At 56.1% G+C, this 19,290-nt stretch overlaps 1 protein-coding gene across 3 annotated transcripts in view; it reads right to left on the minus strand.

Moving 5' to 3' along the window:
- SH3RF3 (SH3 domain containing ring finger 3) overlaps window positions 1-19,290 on the minus strand; it is a 345,250-nt gene that overhangs the window by 87,443 nt on the left and 238,517 nt on the right. For all 3 annotated transcript variants that reach the window (XM_070571921.1, XM_070571922.1, XM_070571923.1), the window contains one exon: window positions 18,739-19,092. In XM_070571921.1, coding sequence (XP_070428022.1) covers window positions 18,739-19,092 — 354 coding nt within the window. The remainder of the gene's footprint in view (window positions 1-18,738; window positions 19,093-19,290) is intronic.

Below are 19,290 nucleotides of genomic sequence, written 5' to 3' on the forward strand. Positions count from 1 at the left end.
GGAGTCTCCCTCAGCCTCCAGGAAGCCAGTCCAGCCAACACCCTGACTTTGGACTTCTGGTCTCCAGAACTGTGAGGGAATAGCTTCCTGTTGCTTTGAGCCACCCAGTTCGTGGTGCTGTCACAGCTGCCCCAGGAAACTGCACAGATGGGGACCTCCAGGGGTGCCTGGAGGAGAGTGGGGTCCACATCCCTCAAAGTCGAGAGAGCCAGGGGTCTCCTCATTTCCTCAAGGATCCCTTCTAGACTCCTCCACAAGGGAAAGGACCGGGATCCTTGAGGAAACTGGCACCAGATGAAGCGGGAGCCTGGCAGGCTTAAGCAGAGCCTCAGGAGCTGCTGGGCAGAAGGCAGCGGGGCAGTGGGCGGTGGAGGGGCTGCCCAGGGTTGTGGCTGGGAGTGGACAAGCACCATGGGTCCTCAGGTAGGCGAAGGTTGCTAGAAGCAGAAATCACAAAGATGGGATGAGAGATCCACCTAGAACACTCTCCAGGCAGGTGGAACAACCCTACAACCTGGCTGCCCATTACACCACTTTCTTGCTTGCATGGAGGACTGAGGGGGCCTTTCTCATCAGCCCACCAACCAGCTCTGACCTTGCTTAGCCGCTGAGCTCCACATACTACGGCAACCTGCTCCCTCCCCAGGTGGCCAACTGCCCTCCTCTGCCAGGGATCACGGAAGGTGCCGGAAATCACAGCCATCCGCAACCCCTAAAAAGGGAGAAATTCTCCTGCTTGTTTCAACAGTGGAACACCTGGCAGAATGAGAATGTGCAATAGAGAAGCATAGCTTCCCTGGTGTCTCCAAGGTAACTCGAAGTCTCAAAGGACTTCCCATTCCAAGCTCCCACACCTGTAAGAGAAAACTGAGCTCTCAAAGGCAGCGCCCTTCACAGACTCGGCCCTGTGGCTGATGCACGGAAGTCGTGTTTCCAAGAGTGTGTGTGGAACTGGGCTGAGGTGGGGACATCCCTTCTGCTGACAGATTCCGGGGTCTTCTGTTTGCTCCTCAGCCCTGCCCTCCCTTGGGCGAGAACACCAAGAGGTGTTCCCCATCAAGACTTGGGATTATTTTCCTTCAGGATAGTCGCTGGTGGAGTTCTCCACAGTCGGCCAGGGACCGTCCTCCACAGAGCTTCAGGTAGGGGCAGGAGGGCAGCCTCTACAGCAGCGGCCACCTGGGCCAAGCCCTCCCGCCCCTGGGGTGTGGAGCAAGGGCAGCAGGCACCCCTCGTGCTGGTTTTGGAGGAGCCACAGCTCTTCTTGGATGGTCACTGGAGAGGAGTGTGCGCAGGACACTCAAAAAAAAAAAGTGTGGGCCCTTCACCCACTCACTCAAACAGGCACGGGCCAGGCCAGCCCCACGCTGGGGGTGGTCAGCAGATGTCGTGGGGCACCTCCAGCGTGGGGCTCAGGCAAGGTCAGAGCTGGTCAGTGAGCTGATGGGAAGCGCCCCCTCACCCCTCCACACAAGCAAGAAGGTGCTGTGACATCAGTCGAGTTGTAGGGTTGCTCTGCCAGCCTGGGCACGTTCCAGGTGCTCATGGGCACCCACTGACCACCTGAGTGTCAGGCTGGCTCTATGCAGACATGGCCTCACTGAGGGCACAGTTAGACATGTCATCATCGACATGTGGGGGCCCGACACATGCAGGGCTGTAGGAGCACACAACAGGGTCTCGCCGAGGGGGGCCGTGGCCAGAGAGGCTTTTGTGAGCAGGAGGCAGGCCCATAGGAGAGCTGCGGAGGAAGCAGCAGAGGCCCCCCGCCCAGCAAAGGCTGGAAAAGGCCCGCTCAGCACATTTGAAGACACTGAAAGAAAGGAAAGGCTGGAGGACAAGGGGGAGGTGCTCGAGAGGGCAGAGCCAGGCCATGCGAGGCCGCCTCGACTACCCTGAGGGTCCTGGTCTTCACTCTGAGGGCAAAGAGGTGCCCTGAAAAGCTGGCAAGAGAGAGGGAGAGATCGGCTCAGAGCCAGCTCTTACAAGGGGACCGGTTAGGGAGCACTGAGGGAGTTCAGGCCTGGATTGGGGGCATGGTGATGGAGAGGGGAGGGGAGGGTCTGGACACGTGTAGGAGGCCGTGGGTAAGAACGGCAGCAGCAATAATAACAACGACCGCTCCCCTCAGACAGAACTCACCATGGACTGTGCCTGCTCTGACCACTGTGCTGGAATAATGCATTTAATCCTCACAATAAGCCTGTATAGTGGGTGTTATTTCTTGTCACCGTTTACAAAATGAATAAACAGAGGCACAGAGAAGTTAAGTGAATGGCTCACATTCACACAGCCAGTAAGTGGCCAAGGTTGGGCTTGAACTCAGGCAGGGTGGTGCTAGAGGTCATGTGCTTATCCACCATGCCATCTGGATGTGTGTCTTACGGCTGCTGTCACAAAGGACTACAAACTTAGCAGCTTAAAGCAGCACATGTTTGCTATCTTCCAGTTCTAAAAGTCAGCAGCACTAACATCAAGGCGTCAGGGGCTGTGCTCCTTCTGGAGGCTCCAGGGGAGAAGCCACTCCTTGCCTTTCCAAGCTTCTACACGCTGCCTGCATGCCTTGGCTCATGGCCTCTTCCTCCATCTTCAAAGCCAACAATGTAGCATCTTCAGTTCTTTCTCTCTGACCTCTGCTTCCACTGTCTCATCTCCTCTCTGACTCCGACCTCCTGCCTCCCTCTTGTAAGGACCCCTGCAATTGCATTGGGCCCACCAGAATCATCTCCCCATCTCAATTCCTCACCTCTTATAAGGAGCTCTGTGATTGCCTTGGGCCCACCAGAATCGTCTCCCCATCTCAATTCCTCACCTCTTTTGCCAAGTGAGGTACCATATGCACAGGTTCTGGGGATTAGGATGTGGACGTGTTTGGGAGGCCATTATTCCCTCCTCCACCAACAGGACTGGTGGACTGACGGGCTAAAGGGCACGAGGAAGGAGGATGAGCCAAGTTTCTGGCCTTCATGACTTGCCAGATGGAGCTGCCATGTGAAGAGATGGGAACATGAGATCTGGGGGGAGGGCACGAGCCGAGTGTTGGACGTGTTGAGTTTGACCTGCCTGGGGACCCTAAGGATGAGGGCAGCCGATGATGCCAGCCAGGAGCTCAGAGGAGGGGACTGGCTTACAGGGCCATGAACACATAGTCCATCTACAGGAAGTGCACCCTCAGTTAAGCCCTTCACTCTAAAGTGTGTGGGGCTGTGTCTGTGTGACCTTGGACAAGTTAGTGTCACTGAGCCTCAGTTTCCCCATCTTTAAGATGGAGGCATGGATTTCTGCTCTCGACCAATGATGGAGTCACAGGGACTGGACGTACCCTCCTCCTTGAAACACCTGACAAACCAGACAAAACACGTGACCTGCTGGCTCCCCAGACCTTAGGAATTAAGCAGTGTGGGACAGAGGCCTGGGGAGATGGAAACGGCTCACGAAAGCTCCCGTCCTCCAGGTTAGGTGGAATATCACACATGGTAATTTAAAGCTCATAGTAAGCCCTCAATAAATGCTGCCTCTCCTCCTTACTCGTCAGCTGGGAGATGGATGAGACGGCCTGGGAGAATGTGTGCAGTGGGGAGAGACGATGCCCTGAGACTCAGCCTGCAGACTCCGACACGCAGGGGAGCCGGCAAGGGCACAGAAGGAGCCAGAAGTGGTGGTGTCTCTGGGTCCAGGGAGGCGAGTGTTCCGAGGGGAAGCTGGTGTCAACCGTGCCGAATGCTGGAGCAAGGCCAAGTCAGCTGAAGGCCAGAAGCATTCCTTCCATTTGGAGATGTGGGTACGCACAGCGTGCTTACATGGCTAGCAATTGTCGCTATTGGATGACCAAGTTGGCTCACATTGCCTGACCCCACCTCCCAGGACACACACAAGACATGGGCCTGTGCAGCCACCCCGCAGTCACTTGTTTCTGTCCTGTTGCGTCGTCAATCAGGGCCTGCTGGGCTATGGCCCTAGTGACATGCCTGTGCAGTGGGGATGCCCCAGCTCACAGACATGGAGAGGAACTGGACAGGGGCAAGGAGCTTGTGGGCCAGAGCATTTCTAACACAAAGTTAGCCCCAAATCCCAGTTTTCTGGGCTTGCGGACAAAACTTCTGTCAGTTCTGGAGAGGGAGAGCGGGAAGGGGCAGAATGCTGTTGACCCAGCAGCTTCCTAAGAATGAAATCCAAACCACTTGAACAGGCTGAGGAAGGAGCAGACAAGGCATTGTTCATGATACGAGGACCGGAACACAAAGCAGCCATGCGCCCAGGGCAGAGGCTCAATGAGAGGATGCCAGCGACAGCACACAGACACTACGTGCTGGGTCTGCACTGATAGGCACGACGGCCGTGCAGGGTTCATCAAATGGAAAAGGAGCTGAGAGAGATGGACATGCAGGATTATCTCGTTTCTGTAAAAAGATGCATGTATTTCCATGGAAAAAAGGTGTGGAAATTTATGTACCAAATGATAAACATTGGTATTTAGGGTAGTGGGGATTTCGGGTATTTTAAAAAATCTGTATGTTCAAATTTTTCATCATTTTAATATCAACAAGTGACAAGGGTTTTCAGATACATTTTCAAAGTAATATAAACAGACTAACAGGTTCAATTATTTGAGATCTGTTTCAAGATCAAGCTCTGGTTGACGGTGACCCCATGTTTCCCCAGATTCCACACACATCTTGGGGGGCGCCAGGAGGGGACAGGGCAGGACTTGGGGTGGGCCTGCAGACCAGCCCCCCTGCTGCCAGGCCCAGCGCTGTCAGTCGGCGGCGGGCAGGCAGCTGGGCAGCAGGGGTGGCAGACAGAGAAGACGATCGGCTCAGACGGAGCCCGAACCCAGGACCCTGCTTTTGTCAACATGTCTCCTATCCAGATAAACTCTCCTAAAACAGCCGAACCACCCAAACCAGCACGTCACACGAAGAGCACGCGGGACCCGGGTGGAGACTGCTCTGAGTCTGGCTGCGGCAGGACGGCAGCCTGCCTGGGGTCTCCACCTGCCCATGTCCTTGAGCCTCAAGCCATAATTCAAGAGGAGGGAATAATGTCTGTGGCCAGGAGAGACGAAGATTGATTTCCTTCTGCCAGGCAGAGGGAGAATGCTGGCTGGGACTGTGGCCTGCCCGGAGCACGCGGTGTCACGGCTCAAGAGCCTATCTTTGCGACATGGACCAACACCCCTGGGTGATGAGACATAGAACACTCCGACTTCATAAGGCAGATGTTAGGGGTTTGGGGAGGACTGGGGCGGGCGGTGTTGCACAGGCACACAGGTGTCAGGAGTCGACAGGCGCCCTGAGACAGGACTGAACCTAAGGAAAGCCGCCAGGGAGGGGCGTCCTGGTGGCTTTGCTGGAAACCTGGCTCTCAGCTGAAACTTGATGCAACAGGCGCTACATAGCAGGTATCTGGGACCTCACAGCACACTGTCACTTGAGCTGGAATGGAGAAGCAGAGAGATGTCACACTTGTGAACACGGTTTTCCCAAAGGTCAAGATGGAGAACACCTAACACTGAGGCTGGCTGAGCGTGTCCTTGTCTGGCCCCTGTGCAGTGCAGAGCCCAGAGTCAGAGGCCTGGCCGGGGGTCCTGCTGAGTAGCGGCAACCACAAGCCGGCTCTGCCCTCAGGATACTGAAGTGAACAGTGTTGTGACTTCCAGGTGTAGACCAGGGCTGCATCCATTCTCCCCTGAACCAAGTCTTAGTTTCTGTGTCTGTCGATGCGAGGTGGTGGTGGGTGGAGGGGTGTCCCCCACTGACCATTGAGCTGTGAACACTGAGGACCATGGGCCCAGGGGAGCAGAATGTAACTGATGAGAAGCCCTGAGAGGCAATTGGGATGCTGCTCCCCCGGGGCAGTTATCACAGCAAAAAGGGGCTCTCCTTTAAGTGATTTTGATTAGAACCGCATCAGCATAAGGCCTTGCACAGGGTTCCCAGTCAGCACCTCCTGCCAGGCTTCAGGACGGGCTAAGCTGCCTGGAGGCGCTGCTGCACCCATAATGGATCGCTTCTGGAACACATGCGACAGGAAAAGTCTGGTCTGAGATCCATGTAATGCAACACCAGGGCGTCTGCCCCACGCTCTCCGCTCCAACCATGCTGGACGGGGCTTCCTGGGCCTGGAACTGAGGCCTCTTTTCTCCTAGCTGAGAGCCACATCGCTGATACTGCTTTGACTTATAAGGGCTTAATTTTAAATGGTTCTGGGCCTTAAGGGATCAGCGGAGCCTTGGCAGGAATGAAAGAAATCAGGCAGGATAAACATCAGGCGGGAGAAGGGACTCCAGCTGCTTTCAGATGAAAATCACTGGGAAGCAGCCCTAGGGCTGACGTTCCTCCTGTCTCCAAGATCACCACAGACACCTCTGCCCCGACGTCAAAGCCTGGCTCAGCCCAGTGACCGCAGAGCTGTGCCGCTGACCCATCCCAGGAAAGGCCTCCAACTGTGATAAGACAGGTTCCTGTGGTTTTCTTTTCAGATGACTCCACAGAGGACACATGCTAGGGTTCAGCCAGGCAGGTGAGCACACCCCTGCCTGGAGGAGCCGGCCAACAATGAGAGGATGCTCATGGCTTGGTCCTCGGAGCCACTGACCCCACAGAATGGACAACTCCAGCACTCCCTTTGGGCCTAATGTTCAAAAACAGTCCACAAGCGTTTAACAGGAGCCAAGTAAGTGCAGGGTCAGCTAGCTGGGCCACGTGTTAGAGACCTCATCAAATGGAACTTACCATGGGACGAGCAAACAGGGAAAGCAGGCCAGGGAGCCCATCAACGCTCTCCCTGGTGCCACTCACCCATTGCCCTTCGAGGAACATGCACAGATTGGGGGCCTGAGCCCAGGCAGGCTGTGCACTCCAGGGAACCAGGGCAAGCTGCTTGCCTTCCAGGCCCCCTTTTCCTCCCTATAAAAGACAGAGCCACTAGCAGAGACTGCATGGGCGAGCGGCTCACACCCTGCAGAGCAGACAGTAAAAACTCAGCTATCATTTCTTACAGTGACCTGCATGCCTCTTCGTAACGTCCCAGCGGCCGCTGGTTGGAAGCCCAGCATCTGTTTCTGGCCGCAGTGCTGCAGCCACGAACCCGATTCTAAATTGTCAGGTTGTTACAAGACACCGGAGGCCCTGCTGCAGCACTGTACGGGGCCCCAGGCAGGAGCAGGGAAGCAGGCCATGTTACTTTCCTGTTGGGAGCAATAGGAAGGGAAAGGGGGTCTGTGGGCTGGCAGGCTGCACAGGGCTCCAAGTTGCTTTCGTTGACAGAGTAGCACAGACTAAGACCCTGAGAAGCAACATCTCTTCGTTTTAATTTTTTTCTTCTTAGTTTTTTTTTTGAGGAAGATTAGCCCTGAACTAACATCTGCTGTCGATCCTCCTCTTTTTGCTCAGGAAGATTGGCCCTGAGCTGACATCCTTGCCCATCGTCTCTAGTGTATATGTGGGACGCCTGCCTCAGCATGGCTTGCCAAGCAGTGTGTAGGTCCACACCCGGGATCCAAACTGGCGAACCCCAGGCCACTGAAGCTGACATGCGAACTTAACCGTCACCGGGTCGGCCTCTCATTTTAATTTTTAATGTGAATCCACAGAACACTGTCATCACCCCAGGGAGCAGGGACACGAGCATGTTTTATTCCTCACATGCCACCACTCCATAACACAGAGTGTAAATCAGACTCTCAGGAATGCGCTTCCCAAAGAAAATTTCAGGACAAAACATTTACGGTCAATTCTTCTGCTTGGCTCCAAAAAGGAACAGCAAATAGCTTGCAGGGCCGAGGACCCAGGGGTGCCCCCTGCTCCCCAGCCTGGAGAAATGTGGGCTGGTGAGGCCGGGCAGGGCTGGTGGGTGAGGGCCCGGGCTGGCGGAGCTCATGCTGGCCCTAACACGATGGTCCGTCCTGGCAGAAGGAGTGGGCCGCGCTTTGTGCCCACATAACTGCCACCGTTCTCTCCGTCAGCCCTCAGGTGAGCTGGAAGGTCGCCTGAGATGAAGGCCATAAGCGACCAAAAGTCACTGCGAATGCCGTCCACTGCCCATCCCTCTCCTGCAGGACTCTATCTGACACAAGCGACTGACTCCAGCCCTGGAGCCGCTGACTCCAGGTCTGCAGGAACGCGCCCCTTGCTTCGTCTCCACAGTCTGTTCGTGGGGGGGTTGGGGGGGGACTCGCCTGCAGCTCAGACCTGGCTGTCCCCTGCTTTTGTACATGAAGTTTTATTGGCACCCAGCCACACTCACCCATTTGCTGTGGTCTCTGGCTGCTTTTACCCACACGGGCGGAACTGAGGAGCTGTGACAGAGACCACACAGCCCACAAAATCTAAAATATTTACTCTCTGCCTTTTACTGACAAAGCCGGTCGACTCGTGCTCTAGGTGTCCGTGAGGAGAGGATGGGCCTCCAGCTTCTGCCCTCATCTTAGCGGCCAAGAGTTGGGACCACAAAGCTGCAGCTGTGCCGCAAGCTTAACAAGGCATCCCCAGGACATCATTAAGGAGAATGTACAAAAAAAGGGTGGTGGGATGCAGGGGAACAGCATCCACAAAATGGTTCCAGTTCAAGGAATGAAAATCTCAAACCACCAAGGAGGGAGGGGTGTCTGTAAAGGCATCACAGGCCTGCTTCTCATCTATCTGGGGCCTTGCAAGTTTCAACCCTGGACCCACAGAGTCAGCCCTCGAGTCTTTTCTCACCAAGGAGAGGCACAGGTGGGTCTCCACTCACGGCTTTCCTCTGGCTTCCCCTTACAAGACCCAGCTTGCTTGGTGGTCTTTAGCCAAAGGAACGTGCCAGTAGCTACTGTGGACTGCCTGCTCTGTGTGAGTCCATAAGACCAAAGGCATCTTCATCTGGCTTTACACAAAATGTACAATATTCATGTCCCAACGACCCGTGTGTTCAAACAGGCAGGGCCTTCTATACAGAGAGGCTGAGGAGGGGTGGGCTACAAACCCCTTCTGCTCAATTCTAACGCAGTGTGTCCATCCATCCACCCACGTGTCTGAGAGCGCCCTGCGCAGAGGCTCCGTGCCAGGCACTGAGGGTACAGGAGGGGCAGACCTGCTGTCCTAGCAAAGCTCACAGGTGGTCCTGCCAACAGTCGATGCCAGACACTGTGAGAGCCTCGGCCACCCGAGCCTGGGAGCGCGAGCTCACAGGAGCAGAGGGAGGGCGAGTCAGGGAAGGCTGCTGAAGTCCCCCACTCCCACTGTGTCCAGATGATGCCAGGGCCGGGAAGGGTGGCCCAGACCTCAGCATGGAGAGGGGGCAGGCAGGGTGTCCTCCGGGAAAGGGCTGGGCCAGGGGGGGGGACGAGAAGAGGGCTGAAGTAGCAGAGATCCAGGGTGAGGTGGGGATGGTTCTAAACTTCCTTACTGTCCTCCTGCCCGGGAACAACGTGGCTTTGCCCCAGAGCCTTGAGGAGCATAGAGGCCCCCAGGAAGCCCACCTGAGGGATCCTTGGTGCCCCTTCTTGCCTCGGTTCCTCTTGTGTCTTCCTCTGACCTGCTGTGGCCTTTCCTTGTGCTGATCCATGGCACTTCCTACTTTCTACCCTCTATGGCACAGACCTATGTTCTTGTCTCCTGGTGGGCCGGGTGGGGCCTAGAGGCTGGGGTCCTTGTACCTGCCACAGGCTGCTCCTTTAACAAAGAACTCACCAACCTTGAGAGGAGAGACTGAGGGCACCAGCAGCTCAACTGCATTCCTGGGCCAGGACATGCCCACCCAGAGCTCCTGGGCACTCACTAGGTGCCAAGGGGACATCAGGGACCTTCCATGATGCTTGCCTCCCTCATCTGCCAGCAGACAGGCCGGAGGCACAGGCAGAAAACTGCAGATATGGCTCCTGCCTTGTCATCACAGCAAAAGAAACGTGGTCAGCACCTGATGTCATGGATGGAACAGCCTGGCAGCTGATGAAAACAGAGCCAGGTCACAGGCAGGCCCCGTGTTCTCTGTCCTCACCTTCAAAGCACAGCTGGTTAAGTCATGGATGCACAGCAGTTCCCAGACTTGCCAAAGAAAGCTCTTCTCGCCCGAGGTCCTCAGGTTGGCATTTTATTTTATTCATTCCACGTTCACTTGGTTCTTTTTTTTTCCTCCTTATAAGGCATGGAATTAAGTTTGTAACTTTCTGAAAACACTAAAAATAAGCACTGGTTCTCGGCCAGGCAGGAGCCTGTGCTCTGCAGGTGAGGGCTCCAGCCAGGAGGCTGCACGGCTGGGGACTCCAGCACCGCCTCCTGCTGAGCCGTGCATCCTGCAGAGACAGAGGAAAGGCAACACCGCATGCCCTCCTGCGGCAGGTGGGGATGCATTTTAAAGATACCCCAGAATCTTCCAAGCAGAGTTAAACCTCCACAAGTTTCCCCACTTCTGTGTTAATCAGTTAACCTACAAGCACAGAGGGAGGCTCTGGGGGAAAGGCCTCAGGGGGCTGTTCACAAGCATTCAGGCTGTCCTCCTCAGGGACACCTGCTGGACTTCCCTCTCACCCCCTGCAAGCAGAACAGGGCTGTAGGATTTGCTTTGGCTGCTGAAACGTGAGCCGAGGTCAGTGTGTCACCTCCATGTAAGCCTTAAGGGCCATTGCACGCATCACTGCATTGCCCACCCCTGCCACAGTGACATTCTAGACCGAGGTGAGCCAGTGCTTTCTGCACCGGGCCAGAATATAATCTTTCAGGCTTTGCAGGTCATAGGATCTCTGTCACAACCACGCAGCTCCTGTTGTGGCCTGAAAACAGCTACAGACCATGTATAGATTAGCGGGTGTGGCTGTGTCCAATACAGCTTTTATCTACTCAAACAGGCAGCGGGGCCAGACTTGGCTTGGGGGCGCCTGCTGGTGTCCTGGGTGAAGGCACTGTGGAGAAGCTCGACTGCCCAAGATGCACACGCAGTGTGTGTGTAGGAGGCAGCCTCTAGGGCCTGGGCTGCCGGCTGTGGCGTGAAACCTGGATCACCGACTGACACAGGGCATTGCAGAGCTGCGTGCCCCTGGCCACCTCAGGCATTTCAGTGATGACTCCTATGCTGGGAGTCTTATTTGGTTTATGAGAGAACTGTTCTAAAATGTGAGGAATCATTTCCTGATTTGACCCAATGACCTCCACAAACAAGTATCTGGCTTCTTAAAGTTGGAGCCAGTCTGCAAGGCCTAGTCACCTCTCCTCCCCTCTGATGACCCTCCCCCTCCCTGCTGAGAGGCCACACAGGGTGCTGCTCCGGTGCTCACCGGGGAACTGCACTGCCCCTGACCTCTCCAAAGGGCAGGGAGAAACAGCTCACAAGGGTGCAAATGTGAGCAGGGTGTGCACTGGAGGCTCAGCCCGACCCCACCCCCCTGGGAATCCCTCAGCTGGTCACCTCACAGCTGCACCCCCTCTGCACCCGCTGACCCGGACCTGGAGGCCATGCGGAGCCAGGCAACGGTGGGGAAGGCCACATGGCACTTCTGGTGCCACGGTGTTTGACGTGCAAAATCATCAGGTCTGCAGAGCGGCTGACTCGGGTCCCGTGGTCCTCCAAGGAGAAAGAGAACGGATGTGAACCCCACTGTGGCCTAGGTGCCAAGATACAGCAAACGACACCCAGTTCCTGACTTCAAGGGCGTCTCAGTCCAGGAGTAAGGGGAGACAGCCATATATACACATATGACAAAGGCAACATGGTCCATGACAGAGTGTGCAGAAAGTCCTGCAGGCACAGATACAATGGGGGAATTAACTTGGTTGGTGGAAAGGTGATCTGGAGCCATGGAAAGCTGTACAGGGGAAGTGAAAATTTCAGATAGCTACAAAGGGTACGCTGGAACATTCCAAATCGGGATGTGTCTTTGTATTGTGTGCTGGGCAGGTAAGAAGAGAAGAGGGTGAGTGGAAAGCAGGAACAGCCCGGGCAAAGGAATCAGTTGCTGTAGTCTTGTGAGGGGTGAGCCGGATGGAGCCAGCCCAGCATGGGGGCCACAGGCAGTGGGACTGTGCAGACAGTGCAGGAGTGGACAGTGATTGGGGGGAGGCTAGGAAGACAAACTGGGGCCAAGTTTAAAGGGCTCTGCAGGCCCAGCTATGGAGCTAGAGTTAATCCTAAGGCAGTGGGGAATCTCCAGAAGCATTCGTGGAAAGATCAATCCTATTACATGTGGGTCAAGAGGACCCAGAAGCAGGGAGTTAGGAATCAGCTGACGTGGTCTTGGTGAGGGCTGAGGGGTGCCTGCACCCAGCCAGAGTTGGTGTCACGCAGAGACGGGACACCATGGGTGTGGCTGGGACCACACAGTCTGCCTGATACACCAGCACGTGCTGCTCCACGTGGCCCAGCCCCCTTACAGTTAGGTTGGGCAGGGTGAAGAGTTCTGGCGAATGAACAGAGAGGAGAGGTGACTGGTATCACTTCCAGGCTGAGGCACTTAAGTGTCCAGGCACCTCTCTATGCCCCCTTCCTGCTGCAGGCCACGTGCTGAGGTGGCAGAGCTACAAGAGGAAGCAGGTGGGACACCGTGTCCTGCTTGAGCTCACCACTCAGGAGAGACTGCCTGACCCACTGCTGAAGCACAGGACACACGTTCACTGTGTTACACCAACTGGGATCTGGCGTTGTCTGTCAGAGCAGATGACCTGCCTCACCCTGACTAACACAATGGGAGAAAAGTTTGGGGGTTAGAGCTGAGATCCTGGTCGGATGGCAGAGGTGACAGGGAGAGAGAGTTTGGAAGATGTCGGGTCTTCGCTTCAGGAATCTGTGCTAGGATGCAATAAAGAAAGGCTAACCAGGTTGAGGCAAGAGGAGGACAATTATTCTCTTCCGGCATCTACTGAAATTGAGGTGCCTCTCCAAGTGAAGCCATCAGATGGCAGGAAAAAGAAGCTAGAGGTTAGAAAAGGTCCTGCAGGGCAGAGTTTAGACATTTGAGGGTCAGCTGTGGCTGGCTGAGAACCCCATGGGAGAGCAGCACAGGATGGAAAAGGGAGGCCAGGGCAGCACGGATGTTCTCGTGAGGTTAAAGAGAGAGGGTCCACGGACGGGCCAGATGAGTGCTCTGAACTGCACGAAAAGGTCCCAGAGGCAAAGGCGGGAGAGATTCTCGAAGGGGTCTCGTCCTCGTGTCCAATGCTGTTGAGATGTCAAGGATGAGAAAGACAGGGCAAGGACACTGGGCCCAGGCACTGGTGACCTTGGCCAGCTGGGTTTTGGCAGCAGGGGTGGAGGAAGAGGTCAGATTGCAGAGCGGAGCGCATCCGACATGAGAAAGCAGAAGCGTGTCAGAGGTAGGGACAGGCCTCCAGGAGCAGCTGCCTGGGGAGGGGGAGAGAGAGAGGGCTCAACACCTCCCCCTTCTTGCCACCACCATCAGCCTGGCAGTGCAGCTCCAAGCCCCTTGCAGCACCCACGGCACCCTCCCGGAAGGGCAGCAGCCCCAGTGATGCAGCCGCTCGGCCACCTTCCTTCTTCCCTGCTCCCCTGGCTCCCAGAACAAATCACTGGGCCCCTGAGTCTGCAGCCTTTAGGATGTTCTCATGTGGTCATCTGGTGTGCAGAAACCTTTATGAGACCCAGGCTGCTGTCCCACAGGATACTCGGAAGGGAGAAAGGAGCACATTCCAGAATCTCCCACATTTTCCACCGCCCCTCACCACAGGCAGACAAGCTCCGGACAGGGGGAGGACAGGAAATTAGTGCCTTTCCATGTCAGGCCCCGAAATCCAAGCCTTCTTCCTTTCCTGCTTTGGAATCCCTCCTCCCAAGCTGGCCTTTCAGCGACCTTACTCACCGGCCAGTTTCCTCCTTTCTTTTCCCCACAGCTCGCTTTCCCTTTCAGGGCCCACGCTGGCACAGCCGCAGCCTCCAGCCTTCTTGGGAAAGGGCCAGGGAGGCAGTATTTCAGGTTCTGGGTTGCTTCTTCCTCTTCCTCTCCCACCCACTCTCCCCGCTTCTTTTTTAAACAACCCTTAAAAAATATAAGAGTCATTGTTAGAGCAAGAGATGTACAAAAACTGCCCAGAGGCCACAGCCTGCTGCCCAGGCACCGGGCAGGGTCCCAGCAGAAGCACCGGAGGGCATGGAGCACTCCAGGGGAGGACAGCGTTCTTGGCACTGTTCCCTCCCTCCCTACCACGTCAGTGTGGCCTGCCCATTGCTGGGCCCAAGTCTAGGCCTTGAGAGGCCAGGCAAGTATGGCAAACCCCAGGACACCTCTGCTTTCCGCCTGGGCATCAAAATGAGGCCCACGGAGCAGACCTGAGCCCACCTGGACAGAAGCCCCACAGAGCCCCCAGGCCCTGCTGTTTGTTACACAGCATCCCTGCACACAGGCCTGACTGATACATGGAATCCACCCTCCCTCGCTGACTTGGGTTTCACTGGGCCCTGGGATCGGAATGTTTTAAAGGCCTCCCAAGTGGAAAAGCACACACCACACAGGGGTCTAGGGTGCCAGGAGCGACAGCCTGGCCTAGAGTAGTGTCTCTGGCCCTCACTTAAATCTCCTACACTGTCGCCCATAGGAGCAGCAACCAGGCCTTCCCTGTGTTGGGGCCTCTGGGACCCAACACAGGCCCTGCAGAGAGGACCACATGACATCCTGTTGAAAACCTCCAGACACCTCCCTTTGGAGACTACTGAGCAAAAGAGAAATGTTCCAGGGTGGCCAACTGTCCTGCTATGCCAGGACCATCCTGGTTCTAGCACTGAAGTCCTGTGCCCCAGGGAACCCTGCAGTCCTGGGGGCACCAGGACGTTGGTACCCCATGTGGGCTTGGGGCCCAGGTTCAGGCATGGCCCGTGGCACAGCCTGGAGTTGAGAGGGGGCAGTGCCCTCTGAGACGGCGGTGCTGCTCAGCCTGGCTGTGCCACCCGGGGCAGGGATTCTGAAGTCCCCAGACCCAGGCCACACCCCAGACCAATCACCTCAGTGCTGTGAGGCCAGGGCTGTGCTGGGGGCAGCTGGCATGCGAATTTGTTCAGTCCTCCAGGTGATAACAGTGTGCAGCCAAGGCTGGAACTCACCTCAGTGGATTCCAGGTGGGGTCCTCAGATTTCTCTGACGGACCTCTGAAGCCAGGGGCACTGGACCACACCAGCCTGCCTGGCTGTCACTGGGGACAGACTGAGCGTCTGACAGTTGGAAGGGACACTGGCTTATGGGGATGCTAGTCAAGCCAGCACCCATGACAGGAGGTGTGACAGCAGGCAGCCTTGGCCCCACCCACCCCGTATCCACCACCAGCCTTCGGGACCTCGTGGCTCGGCTCTAGCACAGTGCCACAGCAGAGAGAATCTCAGAGCAGAGAGCAGCGGCTTAGAATAGAAGAGGCGCCCAGAGTCCCGAGTGTCACATCGGATGTCTTGGGGCTGGTGATTCGTTCCCTGATTCCCTGAGCAGCAGAGAGAACCACCACAGCCAACGATGATGTGCTGTGATGAGGAGACGCCAGCCTGTGTCCATGCACTTCATCCTCACAGCAACTCGACTGCCATCGCTCCACTCAACAGACAAGGAAACTGAGGCTCCAGGAGAAGAGAGTGGGCAGCTTTCCCAGGGTTAAGAGGTGCAAGGACAGCGTTGAACTTGGCTCTGATGGCAACTCTTCAGGCTCAGAGAGGTTCCCCGGGTCCCAGACTAAGACTAAGGAGAGGGAGAGGCGAGCGTCAGCGGCTCTGCAGGGCCTGGCTAGTGTGCTCCTGCTTCGTCTCCTCTGGCCTGAGGGCAACCCTGTGCATCTTACAGAAGAGAAAGAGTTAAACGATATCCACGTCCCAGACTCATGTCCACACCACTCCTGACGGGAGCCAGGGGGCAGGGAGGGCTGTCGGACAGCACAGGCTGAGACGTTACTCACGCCCTCGGGGCCTCAGTTTCCTCATCTATGAATGGAGATCATGAAACCTCCTGGCTCTCCCGATGGGGAGAGTGCCACGCAGGGCAGGAAGCTGAGATGTGCCAAGAAGCCCAGTGGGAGGTGAGATCAGAACAGGGAGGAGACTGGGCGGGGCCATGGGAGCAAGCACACCCCCGGCTCTCTGGACGTGCCTCCCTGCGCTAGGACCCTGAGGCTTCGGCCTAAGGATGCTCACTGCGTTCAGTCTGAGAAGCAGGGAAAATGCCTTTGTAGAGCTATTTCCATAGAAACCACAGCCCCTACTTGCTCTTCATTTTGAAGAAACACACAAGAGAGCAAGAAGAGGCAGTGATGTTGATGAACCAGAACTCAGCTACCAAGGGCTCCCTGTCCACGTGTCCCCCCCAAGTGCACTGCCACACCGATGCTCGTGTGTGGGTGAGGGTGGGCATCTTCCTCCATAGGGTTTTAGAATCAAGTCAATTAAATAGCAGCACAATCGTCTCACGTTGGGTGTTCCTGTCTGATCTGTAGATTCCTGCACATGAGTGTGTGGCACCATCAGGGCCTGTCTCACAGGTAAACTCAGCTGGAGCCACTCACCCAAGGTCTCCTCTCCCCTCCAGCTGGCTGTGCTTCCAGGCAGCCAGGGCTGCAGCTTGGAGCTTGCTATGGATCCTTTGCAATGTTCAGTGAAGGCTCAGTGACTGTCAGTGACAGTAGCCACCCTTGATCTCCAGAAGAAAATTCACTGGGATCCAGGACTCAAGGCCTTACGAAACCTCTGCTCCTCACAGCTCAAGAAGCCCTGGGTGTGTAGGCAAGGGGGTGCACCCGTGCGGGCAGACCTGGCCTGGGTGCTAGATGACCAGTCTTATTCATCTCACGGGGGCTAAGAACTCATCCTGTTGGTGAATACACCTGTCACAGCCTGGATGGACACAACGAGTCTCGAGGGGCTGCCGGGTGGTAGGAGGCTGGCTAGACACTCGCTGGGGCCAGCTGGAATTGCCCCATGCCCCTGGGTACTGAGGAGCCTCAATGCTTCTGCTGTGCCATCCCAGAGCCTGTCCCCATGACGTCAGCCTGGCATGCGGAGGCCTCCACTCCTGGATGAACACGTGCCTGCAATGATGCTGGGTTTCTCCAGGTGCATGACCAGAAAGTCCCAGTTTGCCCCCAAGCACAGAACTCTGGGACTGAGTTCCCCTTGCAGAGTGTGTCCGGCATGGGGTGGGGGGATACATGTGGCACCGTGACCAACTGCAGGACCTGCCTGGCACGCCCTTAGCAACCCTGGGGGAGTCCTCAGGTGGGCCAGGGGGTGGACGTCCCAGTGTGACGCATGAGGCCAACAAAGCCATAAAGAACCAGGAAGACAGTGCCAGGGTGGATGGCAGAGCCCAGGGGGCTGGTCTCTGGGTGTAGCCCGACCTCAGACAGCAGGCTGGTGCCCGCAGATCGCAACATACGGCGGCTTGCCCTTAACTCACAGCTGCCCAGTGCCACCCTGTCTCCCAATAGTTGAATTAAAGCAGAAAAGGAGACAGTGGGAACCTCTGGCTTGATCTCTCACCCCTTTTGATGAGCCCACTAAAGTCCAGAGCCTGGTCACAACTTTCACTTCAAGTATAACTGCTGGAAAATGGGTCCCAGGGTCCCCATCATCTCTAGCACAAGTAATTCAGCACTGAACTCATGGTGGAAAAAAGCGGGGCGCAAATCTTTTTCAAAATCTATTCCTGGGGCCTGCCTGGTGGTGCAGTGGTTACATTGGTGTGCTCTACTCTGGCAGCCTGGGGTTCGCAGTTTCAGATCCTGGGCTCGGACCTGCACAACACTCATCAAGCCACACTGCAGTGGCGTCCCACATACAAAATAGAGGAAGATTGATACAGATGTTAGCTCAGAGACAATCTTCCTCAAGCAAAAAATATCTGTTCCCTTTCTGCCCTGGGGGCTATCTACAGTACACTCAGACTGCAGAGCCCAGGAATGTTCCCTCTGTTCCTATTAATTCAGAGCTATGGCAGCAGGAAGGTTGAGACCAGGTGAGCATGAGGGAGAGGCAGAGAGAACACCAGATCCTGCACCTAGGTCTGCAAGCCCTCAGGGTGCAGGAGAGTGCCAGAGAGCTCTGCTAACGTCCATGGGCCCTGCTCACTCCTGTTTCAGAACCCCCTGGAGACACTGAGGGAGCCTGAGCCCTGGACTTATTATCCACGAATTACAGGACGTAGGGACCAGATACCCCATGGGCAAGCATGGGCCTGGGGGCTCCAGGGCCACCTTTGGCTGGTTGATTGAGAAAAAAGTCCCTCCCCTCTCCTTTATCTTACTAGTGGAATGGAACCAGCGCCATATCTAGAAATAGAAGGTATCTGTACAAATAATGAAAGTACTAAACAATGTAGTTAACTCTAGTTCTGAGCTCTGGCCCTTCTCTCTTTGTTGAAAGGGAAGGAAGTCAGCAAGTGTTCCAGAGATGCTAAAAGCACACTGGCACCAAACCAAGGTGTTCTCCACGGCACAGCTCGATGGGCTGAGATGGGACACCCCCCCATGCAGTGAACCTGTGTAATTCAAAGGCTGTGTCGTGTGCCTTCAAAGCACCTCACACACCACTAGGTCATCTTCTGAACGCGGGGAGCACCAGTCGCATGTTCACTCTGGTTGTGACAGGGAGACACACCTCCTACCATAGCCTCGAGGGCCCCCGAGGCTAGGCTGTGAGAAGGAGCCACAGTCAACCCCAAAGGGCACTGCTGCCATGGCTCCTTCTTGCTCGTGTAGGGGACAGGATGCTGAGCATGGAGCTGAAGATGGAGGCCCCAGACCCAAGGGGTGCATACCTGGCGCCTCCCTGTCCACGCCCTGAGGACGTTACCTGGGTGGGAGCACTGCACGACAGATGAGCCAGCTCCCCGATTCTGGCTGCGGCCCGCGGGTCGCTGGAGCTGATCAAAACCGGGGCACTGATTTCCATGGAATGCCTGTGGCTGGCGGCCTGAGAGGACTTGTGCGACACGCTGAGCGCAGTGAACGAGTGGCGTTTCTTGGTATTCTTCTTGCTGTCCACACGCCGCTGAAAGGCACTGACTGCCCCCGTGCTGCTTACCGTGGGCCCTGGGGCCACACTGGCCGCCGAGCGAGGGTCAGAGGGCAACGAGGCATGGCAGCCAGACACAGCAGCTGGGCATGGCTTGTCCAACTCCATGAGCTGCTTGGCGGAGTCGTTGAGCTAGGTGAGAAAGGGGGAGAAGGAGGTTTCATCAGACAATGGTCACATCTACGTCCAGCTCTGTGCTCTCCCAGCCTGAGCTCACATTTAAAAACGGACAATGTGTTCAGAGTGGTCAGGTTTTTCTAACGGGGCATCCAGTATGAAAGGTGCCATGACAAAGCACGGGGAAGGCCGGAGTGACATCTGCAGATTATA

The sequence above is a fragment of the Equus przewalskii genome, chromosome 14 (assembly GCF_037783145.1).
Source record: "Equus przewalskii isolate Varuska chromosome 14, EquPr2, whole genome shotgun sequence".
Lineage (NCBI taxonomy): Eukaryota > Metazoa > Chordata > Mammalia > Perissodactyla > Equidae > Equus > Equus przewalskii.